Source organism: Vombatus ursinus, unplaced genomic scaffold (assembly GCF_900497805.2).
Source record: "Vombatus ursinus unplaced genomic scaffold, bare-nosed wombat genome assembly UNPS02009205.1, whole genome shotgun sequence".
NCBI classification, from domain to species: Eukaryota; Metazoa; Chordata; class Mammalia; order Diprotodontia; family Vombatidae; genus Vombatus; species Vombatus ursinus.
The window spans coordinates 46,698,486-46,718,331 of record NW_020948983.1 but is presented as its reverse complement, the minus strand read 5'-3'; the positions used below and the strand labels follow the sequence as shown (position 1 = coordinate 46,718,331).

Below are 19,846 nucleotides of genomic sequence, written 5' to 3'. Positions count from 1 at the left end.
GTATATATGCACGCAGGTATGTATACATGTACATACATATATGTATATATTACACACATGTGCATATGCACATATATTTATGTGTGCACGTGTGTGTATATGTGTGTATGCATAAACATGTATGTATATGTGTGTGCACACACATATCTGTATATATCAGGCACTGTATGAGGAAACTGAGGCAGATGGAGGTCAAGTGGCTTGCCCACTGTGAGTGTATGAGGCCAGTTTTGAACTCATATTCTTTGACTTACTCAAGGCCCCTTTTTTTTACTCTTTATTATTTCTTTAAAAACATTTTTTACATTCGTTATGTTTTTTCAACTAACAAGCATTTATTTTCTCCCCAGCTCACCTCTCACACATTAAAAAAAAATAATGCCCTTGTAATAGAAATGCATAGTCAAGTAAAATAAATTGCCACATTGGCCATGTCTAAAAATGTATGGCTCATTTTGCATCTTGAGCTGGTCATCTCTTTGTCAAGAAGTAGGTATACAGAGTCTCATCATCAGTCCTCTGGACTCTTGACTATTTGTTTGATTCTTAAGCCTTTGGAAGTTGCTTGTCTTTACAGTATTATTGTTATTGAATAGAACATTTTCCTGGTTCTACTCTCTTCAGTCTGTATCACTTCACAAAAGTCTTCTCGTGTTTCTCTGAAACCACACCATTTGTCACCTCTTATAGCACAATAATATTCCATTACATTCATATACCATCATTTGTCCAGCCATCCTCTAGTTGATGGGTACCCTCTCAGTTTCCGGTTCTTTACCAGCACAAAAAGAGCTGCTACAAATCTTTTTGTACATGAGGCTCCTTTTCTCCTTCATGGAACCTCCTTGGGGTCCAGACTCAGCAGGGATATCACTGGGTCAAAGGCCATGCATATTTTTTTCCTTCATCCATGGAATGAGGCTGATTTTCTGAAAGGGCCTCAAAGTTCTATGTGCATTTTAAATGTCATAAAATACAGTTAAATGAATATTTAACATTATAATCTCCTTATTTTGAGACTCATGGCCTCAAAAGTCAGATTATATCCTTTATAACTTGTGATCCATGTAGGACAAGTTGGAGATACATATTTCATATGGCTGTGATTGCCATAAGATTTCTATCTGGAGTATGTCCCCTTCCCCCATCACTCAGTTCTTCCTTTGTCTTCAGATATCACTGGGAGATTAATAACCCCTCTGCTCTCCCTGGGGCTTCCGTATGTTGCCTGCTCTCTGGAATGAAGCAGCTTGAGGAGGAGGAAGGGGGGGGCTGACCCACCCTTTCTTGTCCTCCTTCCCTTCCAAGCCCTTTGGAAGGATTGTAATTGTTTTCTCTCCAATGAAACATGGGTCCTTTGTGAAAGAGATTTTAGCACAGTAACCCCATCCCCTCAGCTACCCTTAGCACGCCTCTTTATCAGATCAGAATATCACAGAATCTTAGAGTTGAAGTGGATTTCTGAGGCATTCACCTCATCCCTGTCCCTTGGCTGAGGATTCCCTCTACTGTATCCACAACTGGAGTCAAACAACCTTCACTTTCAAAACTCAAATGAAAGGGAACCCAGGACTTCTTCTGGCTGCTCAGGCCACTTTCTAATTGTTAGGGATATTTCCTTATATCAAGCCAAAATCTCCCCCTTGGGAACTTCTACTCAGTTGTTCCTTGTTCTGCCTTCTTGATAAGTTCATTTCACAGTCTGATCCCCTGGCCAGTGCCGACCTGAGGTCAGCTTAGAAAAGTTGTTAGAACTCCTAGGATGGGACAAAAGGAATGGAGAGCCTATGGTGGGCTCCCCCATTCTATGTAAACTCCCTGATAGAGGGATTGTTTGATTTTTTGTCGTTATATCTGTAGTGCCTAGCACAGACCTGGCATGTAATAAATACTCATTGATAGGTTGAAAAATGGATAAAATCGAGGCAGCCGGGGGTACGGTAGATGAATAGTATGTAGGATTTTGAGTCCTCTTATTAGCTGAGTGACCCTGAGCAAGTTACTTAATCTCTCTGTACCTCAGTTTCTTCATCTGTAAAATAGAGATCATAATAGCACCTACCTCACAGGGTGCAAATAAAATGAAATAATAAATGTAAAGTGCTTTGTAAACCCTAAAGTAAGGTAAATATAAATGATAGCTGTTATTCTTATCATCATTAAGAAGTATTATTGTAACTATTGTTATTATTAATAGAAAGGAAGATAATTTCTAGACAGGGGATTTAAGGGAAAGAAGCTAAAAGCCCTGTAGAATATACCTGTTAGGCACCTCTCTTTTTTGCATATCTGGATTAATTCCTCTTACTCTTTCCAAAGCTAATTGCATATTTCAGTCTTCTTTATGTGCAGGCTTTGAAGTTTCTAATCTCCTTTATTTTAATACTAAAGAACTAACCCTCTTAGACATATATACTGCTTCTCAGGAGGCAAGTCCATTCTTGGGAAACAGTTCCTACAGTGAGCAGGTCTGCTTCTCCTGTGTTCACTGGGAGCTCCCATGCTCCGGCATTTCTTGTCTCTGCTAAGAGGTGAGATGTAGGTGCAGGGCCTTAAGCTTCCTCCACTTAGCCTATCCTGCAAGGACCCCAACCCCCCTGGGATATCACAGATTTAGGCAGGGAGGCTGCTGATCAATCAAACTCCCTCACTTGCTGTAGGATACAAAGCATGGGGATGTGAAAGAGTCAAATGTGCCCTGGACACAGATTCCACAGAGGTTGTTGGTTATAGAGAGATTGTTACACATCTTATAAAGGGAGAAAACTAATCATATGCACATATTGCTTTAGTGATTGTAAGCCACTTTTTGTATATGTTATGTTCTTGATGAAAACCATTTGAGATAAATAGTATAAATATTGTCAGCCCCATTTTATAGATGAGGCAACTGAGATGCTGTTTATATGACTTGACCAAGGTCACATGGCTAGTAAATGCTGGAGTCACACTCGAACCTAAGTCTTTTAACTTTTTGTTCAGTGGTACTGCACTGCCATCGAATATATACCAAGTGGGGACCTGATCATTGCAGGGCCAGTTACACCATCACTGTGCTCTGATTTACTCCCTGCATGAGGACATAAGTTATAAATGAATAGTAATCTGTGTTAGTTCAAGGGGTTTCCATGCCAATGAAATTCCACAAGGTGCCTGATGTATGTATATATGCATGTGTGTATACATGCACATATATGTGTATATAATACACACACATGTAAGTATATATGCACCTATATTTATACATGTGCACATATGTGTATGTATGTGTACATACACAAACATGTATGTATACCTGTCTGCACACACACACATATCTGTATATGTCAGGCACTGTATGAGGCCCTGGGGATTCAAACAAAGCATGGTGATTTCTAAGCTTTTCAACTCTAATATACCTTGTTTCTAAATCTGAAAGAGAATGGTAAGGCTATTATTCCCTTAAAAAAGAGAGGATAACAACTTCTTTCAGTTACCTGGCTCTGTATGAAATTTCTAACGACTTTTCCAAATTGTCTTTCCACCTCTCCCCAATACCCTACCTAACAATCAGCCTCTAGGCCTGGAAAAGATGGCTAGGAATTATCCTTGGTAATTAAATCTTAGTCTTTAAGAAATAGATTTCTAAAAAATGCTTCCTGCAAAGATTTTTTTCATTGTTGTTGTTTCTGTTCAGGTTCATAAAAGCCTAAGTTCATTATGGTTTCATTATGGTTTTGCTGTATTTCTGGGAAAAATAATTGAGATCAGTGATTGGCTTTATTTTGACAAAAGTGCCCTCCTTCAAAGACCAGCTGCGTTGGTGGCTTTGGTTTAGAAAGGAGCTGATCTTGACTTTTGCCATGGAGTCCCAAGTGTGTTGTTGTTCAGTCATGGCTGATTCTTCATGACCCCATTTGGGGTTTTTTGGCAAAGGCACTGCAGTGGTTTGCCACTTCCTTCTCCAACTCATTTTACAGATGAGGAAACTGAGGCAAAAAAGGGATAAGTGACTTGCCCAGGGTCATTTAGCTAGTGTCTGAGGCCAGATTTGAACTCAGGGAGATGAGTCCTGGAGGCCCAGTGCTCTATCTACTGCACCCTTTAGCCCCAAGTCTAGGAGCATTCAAAAGGCTTTCCTGGCTCCAGGAGAATGGCAGCTTCATGGACCAAAGTGCTAGAGAACTCTGGGAAGGAGACATATTCTCTGTATCAATACTGTTTCCTTTTCCCTAGGTTTATTTGTTTGACCTTCTCAGGAGAGGTTAACAGTTACTGAGCTCAAACTGTACTCATACCCTTCAAAGGGTTCCATTAGTTTTGGAAGAGACTGCCATTAGCAAGTCTAGGATAGAGACAAAGAAAGGATATGCTACTACTACCTGGGCTCTGCAGTATCTCTGGATCTTAGCATCCTTGGGCTGGAAGGATCCCTTGGAGACATCTAGTCTGATATGCCATTTTATCCCTGGAGAAACTGAGGCCCAGGGTGCTTAAGTGACTTCCTGAAGGTCATAGAAGCAATGATGTATCAGAGGTGGAATTTGAACTCTGGCCATCTGACTTTAGAGTCATTATTCTCTCCATCATATCATACTGGTTCTGCATTATAGACTCAGAACTGGGAGACATCCCAGGGAATATCTAGCCCAATTTGGACCTGAACAAGGATCCTCTCTGCAAGATCCCAAAAGGCACTTGGCCTTTACTTGATGGTCTCTAACCTCCTGAGGCAGCCCATTTTATATTAGGACTTCATTCATTGTTAGGAAGTTTCCTCTTACATTGAGGAAATTGCTTTTTTTCATCTTCTTCCCACTGTTCCTACTTCAGGCCTCAAGGGTCAAGCAAAATACGTCTGGTCTTTCTTCCACACGATGCCAATATGTCAAAAGTCAAGATATCAAGAAGCTGGGAAATTTCATCTGCATGGGAAGTCTCTTTATCCCACATAGATTGTACCTCTTCTATAATTTACTGTGTAGTCTTTGAGTTGTTTGAAGCTCAAAGAGATTACATGATTTTTTTTTTGTTTGTTTTTTTTGCTAGGCTGTGGGGTTAAGTGACTTGCCCAGGGTCATATAGCTAGTGAATGTCAAGTGTCTGAGGCCAGATTTGAACTCAGGTCTTCCTGAATCCAGGACCAGTGCTCTAGCCACTGCTCCATCTAGCTGCCCTGGTTACATGATTTTAATTCAAAACCTTTATTAAGTACCTCCTGCATGCAAGATAGCATGCTAGGTTCTGGGCTAATTTTTAAAAAATCAAATTGTTCCTACCCTCCAGGAACCTAGATTCTGTTCTGGGGACACAAGTGTATATACAGAAGTAGCGATAAAGTTTCTGTAGCAGGGATAATAAGGGGAAATTCGCTGAATTGGAGCTGAGTTCGCCCACTGGCCCTTTGCTGAGGAACATGTTCCTTGCCAGGAGTACACAGTGGATGAACTCCTCTGATTGGTTCAGAATGACTGCAGCTGAATTGGAAGTGTTTGTTTATTGAGTGTAAAGGGGGACAAATTCTTGCAGAGAAACCCACAGAGCCCTCTGTGATCTTTAAGAGCAAAACCCTCCTTGGTTGCTGTTCCAGTCCAGCAAATAAATTAGGGATTCCTTGGGCAACCCCTACTATATATACACAAAGGAAATATAAAGTAATTTTCCAGGTGAGAAGAAAGCACTTACAATGGAGGTGGGGGAAGAATTATGGATGGCCTCCTATAGGAGATGGCACCTGGGCTAAGACTGGAAGTGTGGAGCTATTGATTTGCCAGTCATAGGTGAGGAGGGAGAGCATGTCAAGCATGAGGGACAGCCTATGCAAAGGCATGTTAGTTGGATTTGTACATGGAACATGCAGGTACACTATTTGAGCTAGAACACAGCATGTATGTGAGTTACATGATCCAAGCATGGAAAAGTAGGCTGGAACCACGTTGTGAAGGACTTTAAATGCCCTGTCAAGAAGTTGTATTTTCCCTTTAAGGTGGTAGGGAGGTATTCATGATTCTTTAGTGGGGAGTATTATGATCAGACCTGTATTTTAGGATCATTGACTGGGCAGCTGTGTGAAGGGTGGATTGGAGAGAAAAGAGATGACAGAGGTGAAAGGCTAACAAGGGCCTGAACTAGTGTTGACTGTGTTTATAGAGAAAAAGGGACAGATGGGAGAGGTATGGAAGAAGAATAGAGAAGACTTGACCACTCAGTGGATGTGGAGATTGAGGGAAAAGGAGGAGTCAACAATGATGCAGAGGTTGTACCAGGTTACCCAGGTGACTAGAGGGTTGAAAATACCTTCAGCAAAAAGAGGGGAATTATAAGGTGGGGGGTCATTTCAGTATGGTTGTGTGAATTAATCCAGAGGTGCTCAGCAACTCTCATATAGAAACAGAAAAGTGTGACAACTCAGGGCTGGGATTTGGTAAGGCATGAGCAGTCCTAAAACAAGGAAACAATAGAGTCAGTGGTTTAGTCACAAAGATAAGTCCTATTTTGGATCTATTCAGTTTGAGATGCCTATGGGAGGTCCAGGTGGTGCTATCTAGCAGGCAGTTGAATATGTAGGGGTGACACTCTGGAGAGAGATGAAGTCTGTATTTGTAGATTTGAGTGTCATTGGTTTAGAGATGATAATTGTACCCATGGGAGATGATGAAAGAGGGAGAGAGAAGAAAAGAGACAAGAGAAGGTTCAGGAGTACTGCCACATTTAAGGAGAGGATCCTGCAAAGGATACTGAGGAGGAGCAGTCAGATAGGAGCAGAAAGAGGAACAAGGATAAAGGAGGGCAGGATATGATCCACGGTGCCAAGTGCTGCAGAGGTGTCAAGAATGAGGACCATAAAAGGACCATTAGTGACAGTGGGGAGAGAGTTTCAGTGGTGGGGCCAGAGGTCTGATTGCAAGGGGTTGAGAAGGTAAGTGCCAAGAGAGGGAGTGGAAGCAATCATTGTAGGAAGCTTCTTCTCTGACTCTAGCTGTGAAGAGAAGCAGAGACAGAAAGCAAGAAGACAATAGCTTGGGTGGCAATAGAGTCAAATGAAGGGTTTTTAAGGATGAAACTGACCTTGGCATATGTGTAGGTAGCAGGGAAGGAGCTGGTTATTACGGAAAGAATGAAGATTTGAGAGAAAGAGTGGTTGATTGATGGGACAAAGTTGTGGATAGAGCAATATGGGAGGGGATAGGAAAAGAGGTTGGCGTTGGCAAGAAGAAGGGCTACCTTGTATTCAGAAATTGGAACTAAAAGTAGTAGTCTGCCTGTGACTCAATCGTAGGGTTTTGAAGAGGAGATAGAGGGAATTTGCTAGTTTCAGCACAGCTGATCTTCTCACCACTCTCAGTAGGCAAAATCAATTCTGCCCCAGGCCCTGGCTAGTAAGGGAAGGGATGTGTTCCCCAGGCCCCAGCCTGGTGGTCACATTGGACATTGGAGTCTTCCTGACTCCAATCCTGCACCTGTCCGCTGGGCAGTGCTGTCTCTTTATGTATGATAACCCTCCAAATAATTAAAATAATTGAAGAGAGCTTCTATCCCTTCCCCAAACCTCAACTTGAATCTTCCCTTGTTCAGGCTAAATATTTCTGATTCCTTGACCTAACCTCTGTATTGCATGATTTCAGGTACTCTCAAGTCAGTGCCTACTATATAGATTCCTGCTTGTCTATGTCCTTTCTGAAATAAGCTGCTTAGATCTTAGTAGAATTCTCCGGATGACCAGGGCATTCCTCTTGGGGCCTAATTCTACCCTCTGCACATAGAACAAGTCTACTTCCTTTTCTACATCTCAGCCATTTAAATAATTGAAGTCAGCTTTCATATTTCCCATCCCCGTCTTTTCTCCTCCGGAATCATTAATTCAGTTTCTCTCCTTAGACCTGGTTTTTGAATCAAGGATGCCTGATGAAATAATCTATGAGGTTCCTTTGAGTGTAATAATTTGATGAGTTAATCATAGTATTATACAGGTGGAGGAGACCACAGAGTCATTTAATACAAATCCCCTCATTTTATAGATGATGAAAGTGTGGCCCAGAGGAATGACTTGCTCAGGGTCACAGGGGTAGCAAGAGTAGAGCCAGGATCTGAACCCAGGGCTTCTGACTCCCCACGGGTAAAATATTCTCATTTTTTTTTCTTGCTGAGAGGTTGAAGTAAAAAAAGGCAAACCCATGTTTAGTTTAAGGCCTTTGAAAATCTACCTCCAACCTAATTTTCTAACCTTATTTCACATTAGTCCCCTTCATATACTTTTTTGTTCCAACAAAATTGGACTAATGGCTCATCCTAAAATGCTCTCTTGCAATGTATCAAAAGAGAATGACATTTAACACAGGTCTTTTTAGTTAAAAATAAATTTCTAAAAAATGTTTTATGGGTGTGCTTTTTTTTTTTTACATCATTGCTACTTCCCAATGACTTTGGCCCAACCCCTTAGGTAAAATCCTTGTAAATAATTATAGTCAAGCAAAGCAAAACAACATGTTGCCCCTGTCTGAAAATGTGTGCCTTATTCTGCACCTCTTTGCTAAGAGATGGTAGGCATGTCATTGTATCCTCTGAAGTCATGACGGGTCTCCACATTGGGTCTGTTCATATTATTTTCCTTCATATTATTAGCACCATTATGCACATTTTTCTCTTGATTTTGCTTACTTCACCTAAGTCCATACAAGTCTTCCCAATTTCTCTGTCTCTTCATATTTGTTATTTCTTATACTAATATTGCCACAACTTGTTCAGTGAATTGATAGGCAATCACTTTGCTCCAAGTTCTTTGCTGACACACAAAAAATGCTGCTATAACTATTTTTGTGCATATAGGCCTTTTCCCTCCATCTTTAAACTCCTTGAATTTTAGGCTCACTCATGCTATCATTGGGTCAAAGTATGCATCATGCTTCGCGGATAGTTATAATTCCAAATTGGTTGTACCACTTCTGAATTACAGCAACAATGCATCGCTGTGCCTCCCCAAGCCCTCACTCTCCACAAATCCCCTTTAATATTGGTTATTTTCATCTTTTGTCTTTTTTGTTAATCTGATGGGGATGAGGCAAAACCTTGGAATCGTTTTGGTTGGCATTTCTCAAACAGAAATTCCTGGAACATTCTCAGGGAGGAAAAATGGTAATAAAGCCCAAAGGGGAAGTCTGTTGTTTCTGAGCTTTCCTGGAGCCTTAGGATAGGGAATCAGAGCTATATCTATGGCAGGGCAACCACAGTTGCCCAGAGAAGAACCAGCAGCACTTGTACACTTCATCAGCCTCTAGGACCAGTTAAGATATCAACTTTTAAAAGGGTCACAAAGTCAGCCTTATCAGTCATTGACAGCTCAATGCAAAGAAGTTTATCTCACTCCTCACCTTCTGGATTTTTTTTTAGAGGGGGAGGAATAGCATCTGCTTAGCAAGAATCAGTTAGAATAAGAAACTAACAGATGCCGTGCTTCTGCCCTACCCCTTTTGACACACGAGGTAAGCTCTTCCTCCCAAATATATGCCCAAATCCTGCCCCTGCTTCCTCACACAGTGATTCCCTCCCTAGCAGTGGTCTCAGAAGGTCTCGAGGTCTCTGCTGCCCTTACCCCACTGAATGGAATGGAGACCAATTTTCATTCACCTGGCTTCTGTTGTGGGTGCTAAGGTGGCAACTGTACAATTGATACTTGTATCCACATATTTTATTTATTGGAAAGATCTTCTATGTATAGGAAAGACAATAATTTACTGGTAAGTAACGGTCTAGTCAAGAGACAATTTTAGGCAAGGGATACTAAACATAATAGGAGTTTATGTTTGTAGAATTGAATTGAAGGTGTTGATTTTATTCAAGTTAGGATTAATTCATTAATTTTTCCCATTGTGTCTCTGATCTCTTACCTATGTTGACTTACGTGTTGCATCCAGGACCACATGTTCGCCAGAAGTCATTCTTTTGGCATAGCACTTGCTAGTTATATTCATCATTAATTCCTCTTTTTAGATTTGCAGCCTCATGAGAGGGGGGATAGCAGAACGAGGAGGAGTCAGAGTTGGACATCGGATCATTGAAATCAATGGACAAAGTGTTGTGGCCACCGCTCATGAGAAGATAGTTCAGGCTTTGTCTAACTCAGTAGGAGAGGTAAGAGTGTTCTGTTATTTTCTCCTGATATCAAAGAATGAATCATAAGCAATGAACTTTTCATTAGTGTTGTCTGGGGAACATAAAAAAGTTTGGGGAGTGAATGGTTCCAATTTATAATGTGCAGGGTTGGCCATATGAATTGCTATGCATCCCTGAGTCTTTTCCAGAAGAGCTTTGCCTTTCTCAAGATGGGTTTCACTTAATATATCACTTCTGAGACTGTCAGTACCAAGAACTCAATTTGCTCATTTCTATTGGGAGTTTTTCTCTTTGCACCCCAGCTGAGCTTGTGCTATTCAGAAGGCAGGATTGTTTCAATCAGACTGAGCAGTATTAGCAGTTTCTTACAAATAATGAGTGCATTTGTCATGGGAGTGCAGAGTTATAATACTAACTAGGCAATTGCATGATACCTTCATTCCATTTGACTGGTCAAAATGTTATTTCTGTTGACACAAGGGACCAAAGACCTGTAGAGATGGAGCTGCCACTTAAATGTTTTCAGAAACTGATTCAGACTCAAGCCAGATCTAGGAGTCCATCACTGGGAATTAGCAAACAGGCCTTTCTCAACTCTAAACCATCTAGGCAAGCCTTAGTTTCTAGGAAGAAGGCGGGCTTAGGTAAGATTTGAGTCATTCTGTTCAGCCTGCAGGCTGGCACAAAGCCCAAACCCATCTATTTGCCCCTCACTGTGGACATCTGGAGCATTGTCTAGTTGCAGATTTAACCTTCTTCCCCTTCGCATTCTGGCTTCGGACTCAGCTGCTGTGATACGGCATTAGAGCTCTCAACAGTTAGCATTTCTTGTTACCTTTTTTTTTTTAAACAGTTCTTCATGTTCAGCATTCCTTTGAAACACTAAGTCAGGGACCTCTGGGTTGAGAGGGGAGGAAGGCTTGTTGGAAGTTACTGGCAGCATCATTTTGAGGAAGGAAGGAGAGAAAGGATAAGCTGCATTAAGCCTCCTTTTACAAATGGTTTCAAAGAGGAAACAATGTGATTTTCCTAAGTGGAATTGTTGACATGTCAGCCCCTTTGGAGTGATCAACCTCACGGAGATGACGAAATCAGTGGAATAGCATTGGGCTGGGAGCAATGAAAAATGTTTCAGTTTTTAGACCTGAGATGAATTGATATTCAAAGAGGTGAGAACACAGACTGATGGGTTTTATAATCCTTTCACCTTGCGGTGTTTCTCAGGCTTGACTGGGGATGGGTGAGGAGATTAAAGTGTCTGTCTCTATTTTTCATCATTCCTAAGCATGTTTAAAAATTAGTGACTGATAAACAAGACTTGAGGTTTTGATGAGCCCTGTGGGTGAATGAATGGGCAAGGAAAAAAGATTATTGGGCTGATGGAGAAGCTTAAATCAAGGATGATCCTATCAAAATTTTCCTTATTGCAGTGTGCCAATTTGAAAAATATGTTTGGCTAACTGTGATTTATTTGTTCATATATCTGTCAGAACTGGTTAGATCAGCTGCTTTAGCATGATGTGCAAAACACCAATGCTTTGGCTTTAATCCAGTTAGAGAAAAATTCAAGTTCAAGGCCACAAGCTATACTCTTACCCTGGCCAGCCATCTTGTAAATGTTGCATTAGTCACAAGTAGGAAGGGAAAAAGAGGTTAGGTAGCTTAGCAAAGTCAATCACAGATTCTGGAAAAATAGTTCAGTGTCCTTTTGATGATGGGTCAGTAACACCTTCATGTATTAAAGCAGATAAAATATATAAAAGTATACATATGAAGTATTATATACTTTTACAATTACGTATTTTTTTGGTTTTAACATTAACAATCCCAATAAATATAATATTTGAACTGCAAGGGCCTTAAAATATGTGTATGTATACATACATATATTATATATAATGCATATATATGTTTTTATTATACATATATTCTTATTGGGAATATTGAGGTGAAGAAAATTAATGAGCCTATGGAATGACCCATGACTGCTTAGGAAATGGGATTGGGCTGTATAGGGCCTATGTCCTAATTTTATTACTCATTGAATTAGGTCCTTGATTTCAGAGAGAGAAGGAAGGACCTTTGGAAGCCAGTAGTTCAACGTGTAACTAAGAAGGATCCCTTCCACAATATCCCCGACCAATAGCCATCTAATACTAAGCAAAATAAACCATGTTATAATACTTCAAGTCCTTAAAGACAGTGATCACATTTTCCTTTAAGTCTTCTCTTCTTTGAGTTAAATATTCCCTGTTCCTTTCATTGATCTTTGTTTTACAGTTCCAGGGCCCTTCACCAAGCTAGATGGTTCCCTCTCAACACATTCTAGCTTGTCAATGTCCTTCCAAATACTAGAATGCCCAGCACTGGACACACAAGTCCAAATATGGCCTAATCGGGGAAATAAAGAGCTAGCCTATCTCCCCCCTTTTCTAGACTTGTGCCTCTTATAATGCAGCCTGAGAATTAAATGTTTTGTTGGTTGCCATTTCAAACTGTTGACTCATGTTGAGATTGTAGACCTTGCAATCCACCAGGTGTGGGTTTGACAGTGTTTCTGCTCCAGATAGATTTGGAGTTTTGCTTCACAGTGTATAGCAGTAACTGTAAATTCACTGATTTTTAATTTTAAATGTTTTGTCCAAATGTGTGTTCAAGATTTCATTATGCTTCTTTCCTTGTTCCCCTGAATTTCAAGTAGCATTCCTAGAGCCACATCCTTTTTCTTTATCTGCTTGGGTGCAGTATATGTTGACTTGCCTGGTATTTTAGGAAACTTCTGGTCTGAGACTCATGTTTGGTTTCCCTTGGCCTTTCTGTAAAGCAAGTAGCTGGGCTGAAAAAAGCCAATTGTTTTGGCCTGTGTAGCTTCTGGGTTAGGATCAGAAAGAGAGCTCCTGACATTTCCTAATCAGGTATTCCCTTAGGCCAAAGGCCTATTCCCCAGAATGGAAAGGAACGATTCCCTAAAATAGTTGTTGCAAGAACAGGAACATTTATAATTCACACATCCTTCCTTCTTGCTGCCATCTTAACTTTGTGGATAGCTTTCTCTTCATCCATAGTATTGGAAGTAACCTAGAATGCTAAGTTGCTATGTCCTGTTGGATTTTTTGGCTGGGTGAGAGAAGATGAATTTGAGGGTCATCCTCTAGCATTGGCTTGATTAGTCCTCCAAATTCCCAAGGTGCTTCTTTTGAATTTAATGTTCCCTATACTTACACAGGGAAAATGCCAGGTGGTTTGAATTTGGCCATGCATGCATTTAAATGTTGTTTTTCCAACGTTGCTAATTGTCCAAGTGGATTTTTCACTGAATTCTTTCTCCCTTCTGCTTTATGTAGTATATAACTAAATTTCTTTTGAAGGCTATTTAACTATTATATTGTCCAGAAACTGTTTGTTTTTTTTTTTCACTAATTCCAGAGCAGCTAATAGCAGAAGTTATGGGAAGGAACAATTAATTACTTCTAGCCTGCTGTGCTCCTTCTCAAGCTAGATAAATCTGCACTATTGCTTCTCTCTTCAACTGTCTTAAGAGGGGTAGAATCCCCTTCTGTGTAAAAAGTCATTGCTGTCTCAGTAGCCAATCAACTTAGAGGTTATTTTTCCTGGATTATGTTTTGTTTCCTTTCTAATTGAGATGTGATGTGGTAGGATATCACTTTGGAATATTGCATTTATAGATGAGAGAATTAGAAATAACCCACATGAATTTGTTCTACTTTATCCCTAATATATTGCTTCATCTTGAAATCCCTAAACATCTTTTACTGCCCTAAATGTGTTCCATTCTTTTCTAATCTTCCCTTTAATCTTGCTATACTTTTCATGATACATAAAACAATGATCTCAACAGTATGATGGATGAGTTTCCCAATCTACAACAGGACTTGTATGTAGACATGACAGCTACAGAATTGTTTATAGGTGACATCTTTGTGATTACAAAGGGGTCCCCATTAGCTGTCATTTATTTTCTTTTGTCATTATCAGTAGACAAGGGACAAGAGAATGTATGACTATTGTATTGCAAATCATTCTATTAAAAATAAAAAAGGAAATCATAGCTAATATTAGAAATGCTATTAATGAATGAAGTGACCTTGAGGAAAAAAAAAGTAGTAACTGAACACCTGTAATTAATTACATAAATAGCAGCAATCAAATAACCACCTTCTTTCTTTCTTTCAAGCAAAAACCTTGCCTTGCTTTCTCCCCCATCATATTAAACTCAGCCAGCATCTCTTTTCTATTCACAAGTCATTTGACTCATCTTTTATTCATCAAAGATGATAGTTCCTTTTTTTAGACAAGTCAAAATATGGATTTTGAGTATTGATAGATATCCCGTGCAAAATTTCCTTTTTAATTTCATTTGATTCAACACATTTATATTGTGCTAGGCACTGAGGGATATTCAAATGATGAATAAGAAAATTCTTGTCCTCACAGTGCTTATAATTACAAGCAAGGATATGTGAACACATACAATTTTTTTTGTAATGTAATTAAATGGTATAAGAAAAGCACAAAATACATAGTTTAGGGAAAGACAAATAGTCCATAAGAGACAGATTTTGGGATGATGCCTGGAGAATCATCCTAATAAGTAGAGTTCTCCAAAAATGGAATGGAATCTCTTGGGAGGTGTAGTGGGGGTCTCCCCGTCATTGAAGTAAAGGCTGCATAGCCATTTGTTAGGTATGTTGTAGAGGGATTTTTGTTCTGCCATGAGTTGAAATATATGGTTCCTTCTAATACTGAGATTCTGTGAAAAAACATTAGTGGAAAAGTAGAGACTAAATAGTTCAGAGAGTTGGAACCTGGGACAAAGGATGAAGGGGTGCTACAATCAAGAGTACAGGTAGAAGAGTTAGACAGGTGGAGAAGAAAAGGCTGAGAGAAAGCTTATGCTGGAAGGCCTCCATCTTTGCAGCAAAGTAGGAGTAAGTTCATCCATTGGCTGAACATAAGGTTCCAGGTAGGTCAATAATGAAGAAGTGAAGGCGGAACAGGAGGAAGGGCCTAGGATCAGGACCAACATGAAGAACAAGATGAATAGAAAGGAAGGCGCAGGAGACAGATCACAGTTGAGCAGTTGTGTGAGGTGATGAGGTGACAGGATGTGACAGGGTGGGCACCTAAAATGGTAAGATATGGAGTTGAGGATAGGGAGATGTGTATGGAGAAACTGTTATTCATATGACTTCATATAAGGGTCACCATTATGTCAAGGGCTAAGCATGATGTCAAGGAGAAGTGTCATGAAGAAAAGTAGATGGTGTTAAAGTCATTGAAGAAAGTGAGAGATGACTTGGAGGTTGGCAGAGGAAGAGAGGAGACAGAAAAGCTGACTTGAAGTATCACTGGGGAAGAAGAAATGAGCAGCTCACTCACGCTGGCTCAAAGTACTAGGGAGCTAAGGAGTGACTTGGTCACCTTTGGAGAGAGTTGCCAAGAAAATTTTAAGGACTAAAAGAATTTGTTCACAATAAAAACTGGGGCACACAGAGCACTGTGAAGGCCTAAGGGGAGGGGGTAGGTGGAGCTCAGTGAGGGTAAAGATGAAAGGAGGTTGAAAATATCAGAGTCCTTGTGAATATCAGAGACCATGTATCCCCCTGCCCCCAACCCCAATCCTGTCTGATGGTTCTTTTTTTATATCATGAGAAAACTCTTCTTTGGGAATAAAGTGGCAACCTGGGAGATGAAAATAACCTGTTCCCCCTATACTTTTTCTGGGCTCAATATGGCAATTTGCTTACCGGTTTACAATTTGGAAGAGCATAATTACTGTCTCTTTGAGTAGTTTACTCCAAGAATAAACAAGCCCATTGTTTGCTAGTTTGAGTTGGGAAAAGCAGAGAGGTGTGTTGGGACTTGTGTCTCCTTTCCTGAGCAAGCACCTAGAGAAATCTTGTTCTTGAAAACACCTTTTTGTTTCCCTTTTCATCAAATCAAACAAACACATTTCAGATTTCTTTAGGGAGCTCCACTATTGCACCAGCATCTTCTCAACTGAAAACCTAAATTGTAGTCAAAATTAAAAATCAAATGTTTCAATTCCCCAGGATCAACTTGTGCTGAAAGGGAGGAAAAGGCACTTAGTGGTATATATAAAACCATAAAGCATCAGGGATAGGAAAAACTTAATCGCCTGAAACACCATAAAATGTATTCTAAATCACCTTTTGCATTGGTTAAATCATAATTTTTCTTTTTCAAGCTCTCTCAAAGATGTATACTTTAAACAGAAGGCTCTCAGTGAAACCATTGAAGTTTTTTTTTTCCCTGAAGGATGGAAGGAATTTCCACATCTAGCTATATGCTGAATTATTTGTTCTCAATTGATTTACTTCTCAAGTCTGGGAAATAGAGGCTTCCAAAGGCAATGGACAGACTGCACTAAGCTCTGCTACAAATCTATGTGTCTTAAATCTCTTTTCAATTCATTGACAGATTCACATGAAGACAATGCCAGCCGCAATGTTCAGGCTTCTCACTGGGCAAGAGACACCCCTCTATATCTAGCCTAAATCTGACTTTCATCAAAAGAGCTAAAGGCAAGTCAAAGATCCCCACCTGACCTGAGTGAACTCTGAACAACATAGGACATCTTGTATTTTCTAAGAACAAAAGGCTATGAAGGACCTGAATTGGCAGCTCAATGACCAGATAGGCTTCCCTGAGTGTCTTCCCCTCCCCCACTTCCTTTTTTTTTTTGGCCAAAAAAAAAGTGATGTGTCTTTATTGATGACCAGAGTCACAGACACCAGATCTTTGTAAAACACTGAAGTATTTTGCAACATATTCTGAACTGTTTTCTCATTGCAGTTGACCACAGGAATATTTATTTGTACCTTTGTGTGGCAAAGTAGATGTCTGTCTGTTATACTTGAAACTGTGGTGAATGTGATTGATGAATGGGTCTGTGGAAGAGAATACAGTGAAGAAAAATAAATCTTAACATGGCTGACTTACCAGATCCTACTATCTAATCCAATCCCTCGAGGTTCAAAAACTGAGCTAACGGAGGTGTTACTTGATGGTGTAAAATGTGTGTGTGAGAGAGACTCAGTTGCTTCAAAAGTTGAATTCACAGCAGTATCCCCTAGCATTCATTACTCCAAGCGTGTAACTGGTAATTAAACTTTGGCAGAACGTGAATGTGTTTATTTAATAACACAAAAGGAGCCTTTCCTGTGTTAAATAAAGGATGATGGCCACAAGGTAAAAACTCAAAATATTTATTTAGATACATATTTATGTTTTTGACTTTTCAGTTTGACAAACTTCCTACAGATTTAAGACTGAATCATCATGAACAAGGCTGCTACTCTTGTACCAGACATGTTCCACAATCTGTGCAAATGTTACTTTTGCCATTTTATTCCTTGCCCATTTGCAACCATGCAGTGCTCCCCATGGTCAAGCCATGCTTACCTGTTACTTCTGGAGAGGAGTAGAGCTGCCCTAGAGTTCCTACAGTCCTTTGAATATATATTTACACATGTGAAAAAATGGCAACAGCCCTCCTCCCACCACCACCCCTTTAATCCTAAGGCAATGAGTCAGGGATACAAGTTATCTTGGGTGAGCAAGGAGCTATCATCATCAACAGTATTAGAATGTGTATAGATAAAGTAAAATGTAGTCAAGTTGTATTCATTACTGAGATAAATGTTAATTGATGTCATTTTGTCTTGATTTTTTTTCTTTGGCCATGGCCTTGAAGAAATACACTGTGACTTAAGAAGCCTTACCATGCAGTAACTAAAGCTTTAGGATTACTGTATTTCAAGGAGTAACCTATGTGTTGCATGCAACTGACCTTAGGAAAGAATTAAGCTAATCCCACTAATAAATCTGAAGTAATAAACAAAATGTGCTTGTTTGGACTGTTTTGTTCACTGAGGTTTTAATGGTCAGCATCTCTTAAAATTTTTGGTCTCTCACCAAGGTAGCACCACAACCACTTTATTCAGTAATTCCAATAGCTACTAAATATCCCATCCCAACATCATTTAATGGGTTGTAGAGCATAAGAGCTCTCAGCTGTAAAATTCAGAGGGACGATGTGCTTGCTATTAGCACGAATGGTTGCCACTGGATGTCACTGCGGCGTCACATCAGTGCAACTGAAAACGCATCTGCTAAAATAATTTCAATAATGGTGATTGATTTCACTGAAGTCACTTTGTGGGGGTGAGAATACTCTTCTGTCATCTGCTTATCTCCTTCCTATCCTAGTTAGAAGGCAGTCTTTGCATTGTGTTGCCTAATGATTAAATGGATGATGCACACCCAACATCAAGAGAAGCTCTGTGTCTCTGGAAACCTAAGATGTCATTGTGTGGGTTTGATTTTTAAGGGGATGGGGACAGAAATTTATCTGCTTTAACTCCTACCGAGATGGTAGAGTGATAGGAGAACTGGACTTTAGAACCTAGGAACTTGGTACTAGGTTCCCAGTTCCAGCCTTTACAATTGCAAGACTATCTTGGACAATGTGGCAGGTAGGTGGAGCGGCGGAGAAAGTGTGAGGCCCGGAGTCAGGAAGATTCATCTTCCTGAGTTCAAATCTGGCCTCAGACACTTACTAGCGGTGTGACCCTGGGCAAGTCACTTCCCCCTGTTTGCCTCAGTTTCCTCATCTGTAAAATGAGCTGGAGGAGGAAATGGCACACCACTGCGGTATCCCTACCAAGAAAACCCCAAACGGGGTCCCAAAGAGTCGGACACAACTGAAATGACAACAGCAACAATCTTGGGCAAGCCACAGGATGACGAACTTAAGAGGTGGAAGAGGAGGGTCTTAGAAAGAATCTAGTTCCATACCTTATTTTATAAGTGAGGGAATGGAGGTCCAGAAGAGGTTAAGTGAATGGCCCTAAGTTATAAATGTGGCAAAGTAGCAGCAATGAAATTTGAATTCCAGGTCTGACGCCTCACAGATTCGTTGTAAGGACCTAACGAGAGACGTGTGAGGGCACCAGAAAACTGTCAAGTGCTAAACAAATGTTATTTGCTGATAATATATGAAATTCTTTGGCTCTTGGTATATACTTGTTGTGACTTACACAGTACTTCCATCATTCAATAAGCTCCCTCTCTTCAAGGTCACAAGTCCTGGAGGTGCAGTTATCTTCTGCAACAAGAGTTAGATTGAGTATTGTGCATTGGTAAGTCACACATGACCAACAATGCTGAATTACGGTATTTTTTTTTGTTCCATTTTTTTTCTGGGGGAGATAGAAGGGCTGATGAGGACAAGAATTTTGTTTAACTGGTCAGTCCTGGGTTGTAGCAAAGGAAGTATTCAAATCATGCTTAAGCTATAGACTATGTCATCACCAGCATATAAAGGACAGCCTTTCAAATCAGCATCAACTGCCAATTGTGCCAGAGTGGGGCTGTGTGTCCCCTTCCTCCCCAAAGAGTCCACATTTACAGACTCAAAATAGAATTTTCATTTTTTAAAGTGGGAAATTTAATTTGAAATTCCAGCAAGATTTCCTTCTCTAATTAAAACCGCTCAGATGAATTGGGAATGTTATAAAGTTCTTTGGGTATTCCAAGAAGTGAAAAATGCTAGCTTGTTGCCAGTCTAGGAGAAGGGTTAATTTATATATTCTATGTTGTTTCCCCAGATAGGGCTTTATATTTAATTATGATGTCACAAAAAGAACCTGAGTATAAATTTACCTGGGATTAAATCAGGAAAGCCAGAAGGATAGCTCCATTAAGTGACTCT

At 40.0% G+C, this 19,846-nt stretch overlaps 1 protein-coding gene across 2 annotated transcripts in view; it reads left to right on the top strand.

Moving 5' to 3' along the window:
• APBA2 (amyloid beta precursor protein binding family A member 2) overlaps positions 1-17,957 on the top strand; it is a 133,479-nt gene extending 115,522 nt beyond the window's left edge. For both annotated transcript variants that reach the window (XM_027851938.1, XM_027851937.1), the window contains 2 exons: positions 9,967-10,107; positions 16,552-17,957. In XM_027851938.1, coding sequence (XP_027707739.1) covers positions 9,967-10,107; positions 16,552-16,623 — 213 coding nt within the window. In that variant the 3' untranslated portion in view covers positions 16,624-17,957. The remainder of the gene's footprint in view (positions 1-9,966; positions 10,108-16,551) is intronic.
• Positions 17,958-19,846: the final 1,889 nt, after the last annotated feature.